This window comes from Petromyzon marinus, assembly GCF_048934315.1.
Source record: "Petromyzon marinus isolate PM22_M1 ecotype Great Lakes invasive population chromosome 70 unlocalized genomic scaffold, UKy_Petmar_22M1.pri1.0 chr70_unloc.4, whole genome shotgun sequence".
Taxonomy (NCBI): domain Eukaryota; kingdom Metazoa; phylum Chordata; class Hyperoartia; order Petromyzontiformes; family Petromyzontidae; genus Petromyzon; species Petromyzon marinus.
This window is the reverse complement of record NW_027422606.1, coordinates 297,623-316,996: the sequence shown is the minus strand read 5'-3', so window position 1 is coordinate 316,996 and position 19,374 is coordinate 297,623. Positions and strand designations below refer to the sequence as shown.

General features: G+C 46.1%; 1 protein-coding gene across 1 annotated transcript in view; it reads left to right on the top strand.

Annotated features, from left to right (window-relative positions):
* LOC116937796 (elongation factor 1-alpha 2) overlaps positions 1 to 19,374 on the top strand; it is a 59,362-nt gene that overhangs the window by 26,877 nt on the left and 13,111 nt on the right. Inside the window, exons 4-7 of the mRNA XM_032944907.2 lie at positions 4,121 to 4,417; positions 9,120 to 9,270; positions 11,417 to 11,599; positions 15,611 to 15,684. Of these exons, the coding sequence (XP_032800798.1) occupies positions 4,121 to 4,417; positions 9,120 to 9,270; positions 11,417 to 11,599; positions 15,611 to 15,684 (705 nt within the window). The remainder of the gene's footprint in view (positions 1 to 4,120; positions 4,418 to 9,119; positions 9,271 to 11,416; positions 11,600 to 15,610; positions 15,685 to 19,374) is intronic.

Sequence of the window (19,374 nt, the reverse complement as noted above, 5' to 3'; positions counted from 1 at the left end):
CCATCACCATCATCACCATCACCACCATCACCACCATCATCATCACCATCATCACCACCATCACCACCATCATCATCATCACCATCATCGATGCACCAGGACATCGCGACTTCATCAAGAACATGATCACCGGCACCTCGCAGGTGAGACACCACCATCATCATCACCATCACCATCATCACCATCACCACCATCACCACCATCATCATCACCATCATCACCACCATCACCACCATCACCACCATCATCATCATCACCATCATCGATGCACCAGGACATTGCGACTTCATCAAGAACATGATCACCGGCACCTCACAGGTGAGACACCGTCACCATCATCACCATCATCATCTCCATCATCACCACCATCATCATCACCATCATCATCTCCATCACCACCATCATCATCTCCATCATCACCACCATCACCTTCATCACCATCACAATCATCTCATCACCATCATCACTATCATCACCATCATCACCATCATCACTATCATCACCATCACCACCATCATCACTATCATCACCATCATCACCATCGTCACCACCATCACCATCATCACCACCATCACCATCATCACCACCATCACCATCATCACCACAATCACCACCATCATCATCATCACCACCATCATCATCACCACCACCATCACTATCATCACCATCACCACCATCATCATCACCACCATCACCACCATCATCACCACCATCACCACCATCATCATCACCACCATCATCATCACCACCACTATCACTATCATCACCATCACCACCATCACCATCATCACCACAATCACCACCATCATCATCACCATCATCATCACCACCACCATCACTATCATCACCATCACCACCATCATCATCACCACCATCACCACCATCATCACCATCATTGCATTGTGATACAGTGTGGTGCTACAGTGTATTGTGATACAGTGTGGTGCTACAGTGTATTGTGATACAGTGCGGTGATACAGTGTATTGTCACAGTGTGGTGCTGCAGTGCATTGTGATGCAGTGTGTTGCTACAGTGCATTGTGATACAGTGTGGTGTTACAGTGCATTGTTATACAGTGTGGTGATACAGTACATTGTGGTACAGTGTGGTGTTGCAGTGCATTGTTATGCAGTGTGGTGCTGCAGTGTATTGTGGTACAGTGTGGTGATGCAGTGTATTGTGATACAGTGTGGTGCTACAGTGCATTGTGATACAGTGTGGTGCTACAGTGCATTGTTTTACAGTGTGGTGATACAGTGTATTGTGATACAGTGTGGTGATACAGTGTATTGTTATACAGTGTGGTGCTGCAGTGCATTGTGGTACAGTGTGGTGCTGCAGTGCATTGTGATGCAGTGTGTTGCTACAGTGCATTGTGATACAGTGTGGTGTTACAGTGCATTGTTATACAGTGTGGTGATACAGTACATTGTGGTACAGTGTGGTGTTGCAGTGCATTGTTATGCAGTGTGGTGCTGCAGTGTATTGTGGTACAGTGTGGTGATGCAGTGTATTGTGATACAGTGTGGTGCTACAGTGCATTGTGATACAGTGTGGTGCTACAGTGCATTGTGATACAGTGTTGTGATACAGTGTATTGTGATAGAGTGTGGTGATACAGTGTATTGTTATACAGTGTGGTGATACAGTACATTGTGGTACAGTGTGGTGTTACAGTGCATTGTTATACAGTGTGGTGTTACAGTGCATTGTTATACAGTGTGGTGATACAGTGTATTGTGATAGAGTGTGGTGATACAGTGTATTGTTATACAGTGTGGTGATACAGTACATTGTGATTCAGTGTGGTGTTACAGTGCATTGTGATACAGTGTAGTGCTATGCTGCTACATTGTAGTGCTATGGTGTAGTGCTATGGTGTAGTGTTATGGTGTAGTGCTATGGTGTAGTGTTATGGTGTAGTGCTATGGTGTGGTGCTATGGTGTAGTGCTATGGTGTGCTGCTATGGTGTAGTGCTATGGTGTAGTGCTATGGTGTGGTGCTATGGTGTAGTGCTATGGTGTGCTGCTACATTGTAGTGCTATGGTGTAGTGCTATGGTGTGGTGCTATGGTGTAGTGCTATGGGGTGGTGCTACATTGTAGTGCTATGGTGTAGTGCTATGGTGTAGTGCTATGGTGTAGTGCTGTGGTGTAGTGCTATGGGGTGGTGCTACATTGTAGTGCTATGGTGTAGTGCTATGTTGTGGTGCTATGGTGTAGTGCTATGGGGTGGTGCTACATTGTAGTGCTATGGTGTAGTGCTATGGTGTAGTGCTATGGTGTAGTGCTACATTGTAGTGCTATGGTGTAGTGCTATGGTGTAGTGCTATGGTGTAGTCACTGTAGTGCTATGGTGTAGTGCTATGGTGTGGTGCTATGGTGTAGTGCTATGGTGTAGTGCTATGGTGTGGTGCTATGGTGTAGTGCTATGGTGTAGTGCTATGGTGTGGTGCTATGGTGTAGTGCTATGGTGTAGTGTTATGGTGTAGTGCTATGGTGTAGTGCTATGGTGTAGTGCTATGGTGTAGTGCTATGGTGTAGTGTTATGGTGTAGTGCTATGGTGTAGTGCTATGGTGTAGTGCTATGGTGTAGTGCTATGGTGTAGTGCTATGGTGTAGTGTTATGGTGTAGTGTTATGGTGTAGTGCTATGGTGTAGTGCTATGGTGTAGTGCTATGGTGTGGTGCTATGGTGTGGTGCTATGGTGTATTGCTATGGTGTAGTGCTATGGTGTAGTGCTATGGTGTAGTGCTACGGTCTAGTGCTATGGTGTGGTGCTATGGTGTGGTGCTATGGTGTAGTGCTATGGTGTAGTGCTATCATGTAGTGCTATGGTGTAGTGCTATGGTATGGTGCTACATTTTAGTTCTATGGTGTAGTGCTATGGTGTAGTGCTATGGTGTAGTGCTATGGTGTAGTGCTACGGTATAGTGCTACGGTGTGGTGCTATGGTGTGGTGCTATGGTGTAGTGCTATGGTGTAGTGCTATAGTATGGTGCTACATTGTAGTGCTGTGGTGTGGTGCTATGGTGTAGTGCTATGGTGTAGTGCTATGGTTTAGTGCTATGGTGTAGTGCTATGGTGTGGTGCTATGGTGTAGTGCTAAGGTTGTGGTGCTATGGTGTGGTGCTATGGTGTAGTGCTATGGTGTAGTGCTATGGTGTAGTGCTATGGTGTAGTGCTATTGTGTAATGCTATGGTGTAGTGCTATGGTGTGGTGCTATGGTGTAGTGCTATGGTGTAGTGCTATGGTGTAGTGTTATGGTGTAGTGCTACATTGTAGTGCTATGGTGTAGTGGTATGGTGTAGTGCTATGGTGTAGTGCTATGGGGTGGTGCTACATTGTAGTGCTATGGTGTAGTGCTATGGTGTAGTGCTATGGTGTAGTGCTATGGTGTAGTGCTATGGTGTAGTGTTATGGTGTAGTGCTATGGTGTAGTGCTATGGTGTAGTGCTATGGTGTAGTGCTATGGTGTAGTGCTATGGTGTAGTGCTATGGTATGGTGCTACATTGTAGTGCTATGGTGCTATGCTGGTACAGTGTAGTGCTATGGTGCTATGGTATGGTGCTATGGTATGGTGCTATGGTATGCTGCTATGGTATGGTGCTATGGTGTAGTGCTATAGTGTAGTGCTACATTGTAGTACTGTGGTGTAGTGCTGTGGTGTGGTATGATGCTATGCTGCTATGGTATGGTGCCATGGTATGGTGCTATGGTGTAGTGCTATGGTGTAGTGCTATGGTGCTATGGTATGGTGTGGTGCTATGGTGTAGTGCTATGGTGTAGTGCTATGGTACTATGGTATGGTGCTACGTCGTAGTGCTATGGTGCTATGGTATGGTGCTACATTGTAGTGCTATGGTGCTATGGTATGGTGCTACATTGTAGTGCTATGGTGTAGTGTTATGGTGCTATGGTATGCTGCTATGGTATGCTGCTATGGTATGCTGCTATGGTATGCTGCTATGGTATGCTGCTATGGTATGCTGCTATGCTATGGTGCTATGGTATGCTGCTATGGTATGCTGCTATGGTATGCTGCTATGCTGCTACGGCACTACGGTCGACCCCCCTTCCTCCTCCTCCTCCTCTCCCCATCCCCATCCCCGGCCCAGGCGGACTGCGCCGTGCTCATTGTGGCTGCCGGCGTGGGCGAGTTCGAGGCGGGCATCTCGAAGAGCGGCCAGACGCGCGAGCACGCCCTGCTCGCCTACACGCTGGGGGTGAAGCAGATGGTCGTGGGGGTCAACAAGATGGACTCGACGGAGCCCCCGTACAGCGACCGGCGCTTCGACGAGATCGTCAAGGAAGTGAGCGCCTACATCAAGAAGATCGGATACAACACCGGCTCCGTGGCCTTCGTGCCCGTGTCGGGCTGGCACGGCGACAACATGCTGGAGGCCAGCCCCAACGTGAGTGAGTGTGTCAGTGTGTACGTGTGTACGTGTGTGTGTGTACGTGTGTGTCAGTGTGTGTGTACATGTGTGTGTGTGTGTACATGTGTGTGTGCGTGTGTCGATGTGTGTAGCGGAGACAGGAGATTGAATCTTTACCCTCGGGGCTCCTCCAAAAACAACAAAAAAGCCACTTCGTGTGGCCACGTGGAATGTTCGAACGCTCACTGCAGAGGAGAGGCTGCCACTCCTCTGTCGGGAGCTGGACCGGTACCGCCTGGATCTATGCGGCATTCAGGGGGTCTGGTGGACCGGTTCTGGCTCCTGCCACCATGAGGGGTGGACAGTCCTCTACTCGGGGCAGCAGACTGCCAAACAACAGGGTGTGGGTCTTCTTCTGAACAAAAGAATGAAGGGGGCGTGGGAGCGTGGCGGTGAGGTGTGGGAAGCTGTAAGCCCCAGGCTACTTTGGGCTCGCCTTCCCATCAACCGGAGGCGAGGAATGGTGGTCGTGGTTACTTATGCCCCCACCGAAGACGAACATCCGTGGAGGGATGCATGCAAGGCCGATGAGTCAGATGCCTTCTATGACCTCCTGTCACAGATGCTGGCTAAAGTGGCCCCTTAGGATAGAGTCATCTGGGTGACTTCAATGCACGAGTTGGTCATGATACTGGCACCTGGTCTGGATTGATTGGAAGGCATGGGCCAGATCAGCTCACTAACAATGGTAGGAGGCTGCTAGATTTTTGTGCAGCCCATGGGCTTGTAATTAACGATACACTGTTTCGGCATCGGCACATCTACACAACATCATGGATGCATGCCGGGTCCAAGCAAGAACAGCTGCTGGACTACATAGTGACGCAACAGCGGATGCAGGCCCATGTCCTTGTCAACAGGACCTACCATGGAGCTGATCTGCCCTCTGACCATCGACTTGTCATCTGTAAGATGCGCCTGCCATTCTTCCACTCCGGTGGTGGGTGTACACCCAGGACCCCATTCAAACCTAAGGTGATCTGGTCTCACTTATCTGATGAAAGTTGCAAGCGAGAATTTCATCATCGCTTGTGGCTGGGGTTGGCATCGTCCCCCACTCCTCCTGATGTCGAGGGTAAATGGGCGAGGTTTAGGACTGTGACTCAGGCAGCTGCAATGGCTGCTTTGTGTACGTGGTCCAGACCTCCCCAGAGACCCTGGCTGACAGAGGAAGTGTTCAGGATGGCTGAGCAAAAGCGACAGGCCCACTCTAATCGGCTACAGCATCCGACGTCAGAGAATGAGGAGGCTTACCGCAGCCTTCACTTGTAGGTTCGGAGATCCGTGAGGCACTGCAAGGATGGGTGGTGGTCGCGGGTTGCTGAGGAGATGGAGTCGGCCTCAGTGGCCCGTGATCACAAATCGCTATTTAACTCCATCAAAAAAGTAACCTGCAGCGCCACACCTATTACCATCATTAGGGGAAAAAACGGTGATCCAATCTCCGACTGCCAGGAACAGGTTTGCAGATTTGCTGAGCATTTCTGTGAAGTCCTGGGGGAGGGTAAATCCCTCGAATTGGAAAACATCGTGGGGCAAAGTGGGAATGACCCTGCTGAGGCTGCGATGCCTCAAATATTGGAGGTAGAAGTCATCCCCTGTGAGTGGCTGGCTGAGGTACCATCTGTTGAGGAAGTACTAAAGGCGATCCAGAGTCTGAGACCAGGAAAGGCACTGGGCAGAGATGGTCTCCCAAGCGAAATGCTGAGGGAGGGTGGCGTTTGTGCACAGACTGCCCTACATGACATCATAACACAGTCTGGACCACTGGACGGGTTCCGCAGGATTGTAAGGATGCCCTGGTGGTCCCCCTCTTTAAGAAGGGGGACCGCACAGACTGTAACAACTACAGGGACATCTCACTCCTCAGTGTGCCGGTAAAGGTCCTGGCAAGGATTATTCAATATCGCCTTGCTCGGCACGCTGAGGAGAGGCTTCCAGAGCCCCAATGTGGTTTCAGGAAAGGGCGATCCTGAACGGATGCCATATTTTCTGTCCGTCTGCTACAGCAGAGGTGTAGGGAATTCCAACAAGACCTACATCTCTGCTTTATTGACCTGGTCAAGGCCTATGATACCATCACTAGGCCTGGGCTCTGGGTTGTTCTTCATGCTTTTGGAGTACCTGACCCTCTGCTCACGATCATTAAGGACCTTCATGATGGTGAGCGGGCCCAGGTAAAACTACGTGGCCGGGAGTCCGAGCCATTCCCTGTTCACCTTGGCGTGCGACAGGGATGTCCTCTGGCTCCCACATTATTTAACATCTATTTTGACCACGTAGTTCGTGAAGCCTTCAATAGCTGTACCGGTGGAATCTCCATTTGGTACAGATACAATGGGAGGCTGATCGATGCCCGGGTGCGGTCAAGGGATGCTCCCTATTGGTCAACCACGTTATGTATGCCGATGATTTGGTAATAGCTGCTCATTCAGAGCAGGAGTTGGAGACGCTGCTGCTGAGACTGGAGCGTGCCACTAATAGATGGGGCCTTACCATCAGCCCCACCAAAACTAAGCACCTTCCTGGGCATTTTGTACCATCGGGCACTCCATTCCCACAACTCCCAATCGGTGATGGGGCAGTTGTGGGGAGAGTGGAGAGTTTCCCATACCTGGGCAGTGTGCTCATGACCGGCTCCGGTTTGACAGCAGAGATCTCACTCCGAATTAGTCGAGCGGCAATTTCTTTTCATCGGTTGCGTAACGCTGTGTGGAAGCTACCTGGTCTGTCGCTCCGCACTAAGCTTCAGGTCTTCTCGGCCACGGTCATTCCCTCCCTTCTCTTTGCTTGCGAAACGTGGACCCCCCAAATGGAACATTTTCGCCAGTTAGAAACATTTAGGCTGGCCTGCCTACGATCAATTCTGGGTTTAACCAGGCTGGATTGTGTGAGGAGCTCACAAATCCTTGAAAGATCTGGGCAAAGTCCCATCGGTGAGCTCCTCCGGCAGGCAAGACTGCGTTGGCTGGGTCATGTAGCCCGCATGCCCAGCCACTGCATGCCTAAACAGATTTTGTTCGGCCGGATCGAGTGGGCTAAACTGGCGCGGCACCGGCTAGAGAAGAGATGGAGTGATGTGGTACAGGAGGACGTGGAGCTGAGTGGACTTGCCGATGACTGGTACCAGTGGTGTCAAGATTCGCCTCTGTGGAGGAGGCTCGTGAAGGACGCTACTGGGCAGTTGGAGGTAGTCGCCCTCCAACAACAACGGAGGGCGGAGGAGCGACGCTCACAACAACGAGCGGAGCGCCGGGTGGCTACAGCACGTGAATGGTGTGTGTGGTGTTTATGGTGTGTGTGGTGTGTGTGGTGTTTGTGGTGTGTGTAGTGTGTGTGTGGTGTTTATGGTGTGTGTCGTGTGTGTGTGTGGTGTGAATGGTGTGTGTGGTGTGTATGGTGTGTGTATGATGTGTGTGTGGTGTGAATGGTGTGTGGTGTGTGTGTGTGGTGTGAATGGTGTGTGGTGTGTGTGTGTGGTGTGTGTGGTGTGTGGTGTGTGTGTGGTGTGTGTGGTGTGTGTGTGTGTGGTGTGAATGGTGTGTGATGTGTGTGTGTGTGGTGTGTGTGTGTGGTGTGAATGGTGTGTTTGTGGTGTGTGTGGTGTTTATGGTGTGTGTGTGTGGTGTGTGTATGATGTGTGTATGATGTGTGTGTATGATGTGTGTGGTGTGTGTATGGTGTGTGTATGATGTGTGTATGGTGTGTGTGTGTGTGTGTGGTGTGTATATGGTGTGTGTATGATGTGTGTATGATGTGTGTATGTGTGGTGTGTGTATGATGTGTGTGTGGTGTGTATGATGTGTATGATGTGTGTATGATGTGTGTATGATGTGTGTGTGTATGATGTGTGTATGGTGTGTGTATGATGTGTATGGTGTGTGTGTATGATGTGTGTATGATGTGTATGGTGTGTGTGTGGTGTGTGTGTGGTGTGTGTATGTGTGTGTGTGGTGTGTATGGTGTGTGTATGATGTGTGTATAGTTGTGTATGATGTATGGTGTGTGGTGTGTGTGGTGTGTGTGGTGTGTGTGTGGTGTGTGTATGGTTTGTGTGTGGTGTGTGTGTGTGATGTGTGTGTGGTGTGTGTGTGGTGTGTGTGTATGTTTGGTGTGTGTGTTGTGTGTGTATGATGTGTGTATGATGTGTGTGTGTGTATGATGTGTGTGTATGATGTGTGTGTGTATGATGTGTGTGTATGATGTGTGTATGATGTATGGTGTGTGGTGTGTGTGGTGAGTGTGGTGTATGATGTGTGTGTATGGTGTGCTGTGTGTGTGGTGTGTGTATGTGTGTGTGTGTGGTGTGTATGGTGTGTATGTATGATGTGTGTATGATGTGTATGGTGTGTGTGTGGTGTGTGTATGTGTGTGTGCGGTGTGTATGGTGTGTATGTATGATGTGTGTATGATGTATGTATGATGTGTGTATGATGTGTATGTATGTGTGTATGATGTGTGTATGATGTGTAGTGTGTGGTGTGTGTGGTGTGTGTATGTATGATGTGTGTGTATGATGTGTGTGGTGAGTGGTGTGTATGATGTGTGTATGATGTGTGTGGTGAGTGGTGTGTATGATGTGTGTATGATGTATGATGTGTGTATGATGAGTGTGGTGTGTGTGTGTGCTACCCTGGCCACCGTTCCGGGTTGCCCCACTAAACGCTGAACCCCACAGATGCCGTGGTTCAAGGGCTGGAAGGTCGAGCGCAAGGAGGGCAACTCTGTGGGAGTGACTCTGCTGGAGGCGCTGGACAGCATTCTGCCTCCCTCTCGACCCACGGACAAGCCCCTGCGGCTGCCTTTACAAGACGTCTACAAGATCGGCGGTGAGGGACACGGGGAGAGAGACGCGGGGAGACACGGGGAGAGAGACGCGGAGAGACACGGGGAGACACGGGGAGACACGGGGAGAGAGACACGGGGAGAGAGACACGGAGAGACGCGGGGAGACGCGGGGAGAGAGACGCGGGGAGAGAGACACGGAGAGACGCGGGGAGACACGGGGAGAGAGACACGGGGAGAGAGACACGGAGAGACACGGGGAGACACGGGGAGAGATACACGGGGAGGGAGACACGGGGAGACACGGGAAGGGAGACGCGGGGAGACACGGGGAGATACGGGGGGAGAGACACGGGGAGACACGTGGAGACACGGGGAGAGAGAAACGGGGAGAGAGACACGGGGAGAGAGACACGGGGAGAGAGACACGGGGAGAGAGCCGCGGGGTGAGAGACACGGAGAGACACGGGGAGATTGACACTTGGGAGAGAGACACGGGGAGAGAGACACGGGGAGAGAGACGCGGGGAGAGAGACGCGGGGAGAGAGACACGGGGAGGGAGAGACGCGGGGAGAGAGACACGGGGAGAGAGACGCGGGGAGAGAGAAACGGGGAGAGAGACACGGGGAGAGAGACACGGGGAGAGAGACACGGGGAGAGAGACACGGGGAGAGAGACACGCGGGGGGAGAGACGCGGGGAGAGAGACGCGGGGAGAGAGACACAGGGAGAGAGAGACACGGGGAGAGAGACACGGGGAGAGAGACACGGGGAGAGAGACACGGGGAGAGAGACACGGGGAGAGAGACACGCGGGGGGAGAGACGCGGGGAGAGAGACGCGGGGAGAGAGACACAGGGAGAGAGAGACACGGGGAGAGAGACGCGGGGAGAGAGACACGGGGAGAGAGACGTGGGGTGAGTTAGTGGATGAGTGCGTGGTTGTTGTTTGTTTATTGTTGTTGTTTATTGTTTGTTGTTTATTGTTGTTGTTGTTTGTTGTTGTTGGTTCTTGTTTGTTGTTGTTGTTTATTGTTGTTGTTGTTTATTGTTTGTTGTTGTTTATTGTTGTTGCTTGTTGTTGTTTGTTTGTTGTTGTTTATTGTTGTTGTTTATTGTTGTTTGTTGTTGTTTATTGTTGTTGTTGCTGGTTGTTGTTTGTTGTTGTTGTTTATTGTTTGTTGTTGTTGTTTATTGTTCTTGTTTGTTTGTTGTTTATTGTTGTTGTTGTTTATTGTTCTTGTTGTTTATTGTTGTTGTTGTTTATTGTTTGTTGTTGTTTATTGTTTGTTGTTGTTGTTTATTGTTCTTGTTTGTTTGTTGTTTATTGTTGTTGTTTATTGTTGTTGTTGTTTATTGTTTGTTGTTGTTGTTGTTTATTGTTTGTTGTTGTTGTTGTTTATTGTTCTTGTTTGTTTGTTGTTTATTGTTGTTGTTGTTTATTGTTGTTGTTGTTTATTGTTTGTTGTTGTTTATTGTTTGTTGTTGTTGTTTATTGTTCTTGTTTGTTTGTTGTTTATTGTTGTTGTTGTTTATTGTTGTTGTTGTTTATTGTTTGTTGTTGTTTATTGTTTGTTGTTGTTTATTGTCTGTTGTTGTTTATTGTTCTTGTTTGTTTGTTGTTTATTGTTGTTGTTTATTGTTGTTGTTGTTTATTGTTTGTTGTTGTTGTTTATTGTTTGTTGTTGTTGTTGTTTATTGTTCTTGTTTGTTTGTTGTTTATTGTTGTTGTTGTTTATTGTTGTTGTTGTTTATTGTTTGTTGTTGTTGTTTATTGTTTGTTGTTGTTGTTGTTGTTTATTGTTCTTGTTTGTTTGTTGTTTATTGTTGTTGTTGTTTATTGTTGTTGTTTATTGTTGTTGTTGTTTATTGTCTGTTGTTGTTTATTGTTCTTGTTTGTTTGTTGTTTATTGTTGTTGTTTATTGTTGTTGTTGTTTATTGTTTGTTGTTGTTGTTGTTTATTGTTTGTTGTTGTTGTTTATTGTTCTTGTTTGTTTGTTGTTTATTGTTGTTGTTGTTTATTGTTGTTGCTGGTTGTTGTTGGTTGTTGTTTGTTGTTGTTTATTGTTGTTGTTTGTTGTTGTTGCTGGTTGTTGTTGTTTGTTGTTTGTTGTTTATTGTTGTTGCTGGTTGTTGTTGGTTGTTGTTTGTTGTTGTTTATTGTTGTTGTTTGTTGTTGTTGTTGTGTCCAGGCATCGGCACGGTGCCCGTGGGCCGCGTGGAGACCGGAGTGCTCAAGCCGGGCATGGTGGTGACCTTCGCTCCGGTGAACATCACCACGGAGGTGAAGTCTGTGGAGATGCACCACGAGGCGCTCACAGAGGCCCTGCCGGGGGACAACGTCGGATTCAACGTCAAGAACGTCTCCGTCAAGGGTGCATACACACACAGTGATACATACACAGTGATACACAGTGATATACACAGTGATACACACACAGTGATACACACACAGTGATACATATACACAGTGATACACACAGTGATACACACAGTGATACACACAGTGATACACACACAGTGATACACACAGTGATACATACACACATGATACACACACACACAGTGATACACATACACAGTGATACACACAGTGATACACACACACAGTGATACACACACACAGTGATACACACAGTGATACATACACAGTGATACATACACACAGTGATACACACACAGTGATACACACAGTGACACACACACAGTGATACACACACACAGTGATACACACACACAGTGATACACACAGTGATACATACACACAGTGATACATACACACATGATACACACAGTGATACATACAGTGATACACACAGTGATACACACACACTGATACATACAGTGATACACACAGTGACACACACACACAGTGATACACACACAGTGATACACACAGTGATACATACACACAGTGATACATACACACAGTGATACATACAGTGATACACACACACAGTGATACACACAGTGATACACACACAGTGATACACACACACAGTGATAAAAAAGACAAAGACAAAGATCCCCCGTATAGCCTTAACAGACTGTAGGGGCAAGTGCTGTTAGCGAGCACCTATGAAGGCCGGGACGGTACACGAGGGGGTGGGTGGCCAGCACCACGCCCGACCGCCTTTGTCTCCCCAGTGGCAATGTTTTTATCCACCGCACTAGGTACTCATTTGAGGCTGAGTCGACCTAGGGGAGGCCCAGGACAGGTTCAGATAATCGTCACTGATGTTGGGCGTGAGCGGGAATCGAACCCGGGTCGCCAGGTTCATAGCGCAGCGCGCTAACCGCTACACTATCGCTCCCCACAGTGATACACACAGTGATATACACAGAGATACATACACACAGTGATACACACACACAGTGATACATACAGTGATACACAGTGATACATACACACAGTGATACATACACAGAGTGATACATACACAGAGTGATACGTACACACAGTGATACGTACACACAGTGATACGTACACACAGTGATACATACACACAGTGATACATACACACAGTGATACATACACACAGTGATACATACACACAGTGATACATACACACCGTGATACATACACACAGTGATAGATACACAGTGATACACACACAGTGATACATACAGTGACACACACAAAGATCCCCCATATAGCCTTAACAGACTGTAGGGGCAAGTGCTGTTAGCGAGCACCTATGAAGGCCGGAACGGTACACGAGGGGGTGGGTGGCCAGCACCACGCCCGACCGCCTTTGTCTCCCTAGTGGCAATGTTTACACACCGCACCAGGTACTCATTTGAGGCTGAGTCGACCTAGGGGAGGCCCGGGACCGGTTCAGATAATCGTCACTGGTGGTGGCCGTGAGCGGGAATCGAACCCGGGTCGCCAGGTTCATAGCGTAGCGCGCTAACCGCTACACTATCGCAGTGACACACACACACACAGTGATACACACACACAGTGATACATACAGTGATACACACACACACAGTGATACACACACAGTGATACATACACACAGTGATACACACACAGTGATACATACAGTGATACACACACACAGTGACACACACACACACAGTGATACACACACACAGTGATACACACACACAGTGATACACACACAGTGATACACACACACAGTGATACATACAGTGATACACACACAGTGATACATACACAGTGATACACACACACAGTGATGCACACAGTGATACACACAGACAGTGATACACACAGTGATACACACACACAGTGATGCACACAGTGATACACACAGACAGTGATACACACAGTGATACATACACACAGTGATACACACAGTGATACACACACACAGTGATACACACAGTGATACATATACACAGTGATACATACACACAGTGATACACACAGTGATACATACACACAGTGATACACACAGTGATACACACACAGTGATACATACACACACAGTGATACATTCACACAGTGATACATACAGTGATACACACACAGTGATACACACACAGTGATACATACACACAGTGATACACACAGTGATACACACACAGTGATACACAGTGATACACACACAGTGATACATACACACAGTGATACATACACAATGATACACACACAGTGATACACACACACAGTGATACACACACACAGTGATACACACACAGTGATACACACAGTGATACATACACAGTGATACATACACACAGTGATACACACACACAGTGATACATACACAGTGATACATACACACAGTAATACACACACAGTGATGCACAGTGATACATACACACACAGTGATACACACACAGTGATACATACAGTGATACACATACAGTGATACATACACACAGTGATACATACAGTGATACACACACAGTGATACATACAGTGATACACACAGTGATAGACACAGTGATACAAACAGTGATACACACACAGTGATACACAGTGATACACACAGTGATACATACACACAGTGATACATACACAATGATACACACACAGTGATACACACACACACAGTGATACACACACAGTGATACACACAGTGATACATACACAGTGATACATACACACAGTGATACACACACACACAGTGATACACACAGTGATACATACACAGTGATACATACACACAGTGATACACACACAGTGATGCACAGTGATACATACACACACAGTGATACACACACAGTGATACATACAGTGATACACATACAGTGATACATACACACAGTGATACATACAGTGATACACACACACACAGTGATACATACAGTGATACACACAGTGATAGACACAGTGATACACACAGTGATACATACACACAGTGATACATACAGTGATACACACAGTGATACACACACAGTGATACAAACAGTGATACACACAGTGATACACACACAGTGATACACATACGGTGATACACAGTGATACATACACACATACACAGTGAAATATACACACACAGTGATACATACACAGTGATACACACAGTGATACATACACAGTGATACACACAGTGATACATACACAGTGATACACACAGTGATACATACACAGTGATACACACACAGTGATACACACTGTGGTGGACACAGACGCCATGAGGGGAGGAGCCAATCGAAATTGGACCTCCCCCCACAGCACTGTCCACGACAGAGTTGCCCGTGTGTGTATCACTGTGTGTGACACAGTGAGTGTGTAAGTGAGTGAGTGTGTAAGTGAGTGTGTAAGTGAGTGTGTGGTGAGTGTGTAAGTGAGTGTGTAAGTGAGTGTGTGAGTGAGTGTATGAGTGAGTGTGTAAGTGAGTGTGTAAGTGAGTGTGTAAGTGAGTGAGTGTGTAAGTGTGTGTGTAAGTGTGTAAGTGAGTGTGTAAGTGTGTAAGTGAGTGTGTAAGTGAGGTGTGTAAGTGAGTGTGTAAGTGAGTGTGTAAGTGTGTGTGTGGTGAGTGTGTAAGTGAGTGTGTAAGTGAGTGTGTAAGTGAGTGAGTGTGTAAGTCAGTGTGTAAGTGAGTGGGTAAGTAAGAGTGTAAGTGAGTGTATAAGTGAGTGTGTAAGTAAGTGTGTAATAAGTGTGTAAGTGAGTGAGTGTGTAAGTGTGTAAGTAAGTGTATAAGTAAGTGTGTAAGTAAGTGAGTGTGTGAGTAAGTGTGTAAGTGAGTGAGTGTGTAAGTGAGTAAGTAAGTGTATAAGTAAGTGTATAAGTAAGTGAGTGTGTAAGTAAGTGTGTAAGTGAGTGTGTAAGTGAGTGTGTAAGTGAGTAAGTAAGTGTGTAAGTAAGTGTGTAAGTAAGTGTGTAAGTGAGTGAGTGTGTAAGTGTGTAAGTAAGTGTATAAGTAAGTGTATAAGTAAGTAAGTGTGTGCTGTGTGTGCTGTAGACGTGAGGCGAGGTAACGTGACAGGTGACAGCAAGAACGACCCCCCCATGGAGGCCGCAAACTTCACAGCACAGGTTACACACTTACACACTCACACTTACACACTTACACACACACACACACTTACACACTCACTTACACACTTACACACTCACACTTACACACTTACACACTCACACACACACACTTACACACTCACTTACACACTTACACACTCACACTTACACACTTACACACTTACACACTCACACACACACACACTTACACACTTACACACTCACACACTTACACACTCACTTACACACTTAGACACTCACACACACACTTACACACTTACACACTCACTTACACACTTACACACTCACTTACACACTCACTCACTTACACACTTACTTACACACTTACACACTTACACACTCACACACTTACACACTTACACACTCACACACACACTTACACACTTACACACTCACTTACACACTCACTTACACACTTACACACTCACTTACACACTTACACGCTTACACACACACTTACACACTTACTTACACACTTACACACTCACTTACACACTTACACACTCACTTACACTCTTACTTACACACTCACTTACACACTCACTTACACACTCACTTACACACTTACACACTTACACACTCACTTACACTCTTACTTACACACTTACACACTCACTTACACTCTTACTTACACACTTACACACTCACTTACACTCTTACTTACACACTTACACACTCACTTACACACTCACACACTTACTTACACACTTACACACTTACACACTCACACACACACTTACTTACACACTTACACACTCAAACACACACTTACACACTTACTTACACACTCAATTACACACTTACACACTCACACACACTTACACACTTACTTACACACTTACACACTCACTTACACACTTACACACTCACTTGCACTCTTACTTACAGACTTACACACTCACTTACACACTCACTCACTTACACACTTACTCACACACTTACACACTTACTTACTTACACACTTACTTATACACTTACACACTTATACACTTACACACTTATACACTCACTTACACACACACTCACTTACACACTCACTTACACACTTACTTACACACTTACTTATACACTTACACACTTTTACACTTACACACTCACTTACACTATTACTTACACACTTACACACTCACTTGCACACTCACTCACTTACACACTTACTTACACACTTACTTATACACTTATACACTTACACACTTACACACTCACTTACACACTTACTTACACACTTACACACTCACTTACACACTTACACACTCACTTACACACTTACACACTCACTTACACACTCACTTACACACTCACACACTTACACACTTACACACTCACTTACACACTTACTTACACACTTACACACTCACTTACACACTTACACACTCACTTACACACTTACACACTTACACACACACTTACACACTCACTTACACACTCACTTACACACCTCACTTACACACTCACTTACACACTTACACACTCACTTACACACTTACACACACACTTACACACTCACTTACACACTTACACACTCACTTACACACTCACTTACACACTCACTTACACACTCACACACTTACACACTCACTTACACACTTACACACTCACACACACACTTACACACTTACACACTCACTTACACACTTTCACACTCACTTACACACTCACTTACACACTCACTCACTTACACACTTACTTACACACTTACACACTTACACACTCACACACTTACACACTTACACACTCACACACACACTTACACACTTAAACACTTACACACTCACTTACACACTCACTTACACACTTACACACTCACTTACACACTTACACGCTTACACACACACTTACACACTTACTTACACACTTACACACTCACTTACACACTTACACACTCACTTACACTCTTACTTACACACTCACTTACACACTCACTTACACACTCACTTACACACTTACACACTTACACACTCACTTACACTCTTACTTACACACTTACACACTCACTTACACACTCACTTACTTACACACTTACACACTCACACACACACTTACACACTTACACACTCACTTACACACTTACACATTCACACACACACTTACACACTTACTTACACACTTAAACACACACTTACACACTTACTTACACACTCAATTACACACTTACACACTCACACACACTTACACACTTACTTACACACTTACACACTCACTTACACACTTACACACTCACTTACACTCTTACTTACAGACTTACACACTCACTTACACACTCACTCACTTACACACTTACTCACACACTTACACACTTACTTACTTACACACTTACTTATACACTTACACACTTATACACTTACACACTTATACACTCACTTACACACACACTCACTTACACACTCACTTACACACTTACTTACACACTTACTTACACACTTACTTATACACTTACACACTTTTACACTTACACACTTTTACACTTACACACTCACTTACACTATTACTTACACACTTACACACTCACTTGCACACTCACTCACTTACACACTTACTTACACACTTACTTATACACTTATACACTTACACACTTACACACTCACTTGCACACTTACTTACACACTTACACACTCACTTACACACTTACACACTCACTTACACACTTGCACACTCACACACTTACACACTTACACACTCACTTACACACTTACTTACAAACTTACACACTCACTTACACACTTACACACTCACTTACACACTTACACACACACTTACACACTCACTTACACACTTACACACTCACTTACACACTCACTTACACACTTACACACTTACTTACACACTTACACACTTACACATTTACTTACACACTTACACTCTTACACACTCACTTACACTCACACACTCACACACTCACTTACACACTCACTTACACACTTACACATTTACTTACAAATTAAACACACTCACTTACACACTTACTTACACACTTACACACTTACTTACACACTCACTTACACACTTACTTACACACTCACTTACACACTCACTTACACACTTCCACACTCACACTTACTTACACACTTACTTACACACTCACTTACACACGTACTTACACACTCACTTACACACACACACTTACACACTCACACACTCACTTACACACTTACAAACTCACTTACACACTCACTTACACAATTACACACTCACTTACACACTTACACACTTACTTACACACTTACACACACTTACACACACTTACACACACTTACACACTCACTTACACACTCATTCACTTACACACTCACTTACACACTCACTTACACACTCACTTACACACTCACTTACACACTTACACACTCACTCACTTACACACTCACCCACACACCCACACACACACTCACAAACTCACTCACTCACTCACCCACACACTCACACACTCACTCACACACTCACTCACCCACACACCCACACACACACCCACACACTCACACACACACCCACACACTCACTCACACACTCACTCACCCACACACTCACCCACACACTCACCCACTCACTCACTCACCCACTCACCCACCCACCCACACACTCACTCACTCACCCACATACCCACACACTCACCCACTCACCCACACACTCACACACTCAATCACTCACACACCCACACACTCACCCACAAACTCACCCACCCACACACTCACT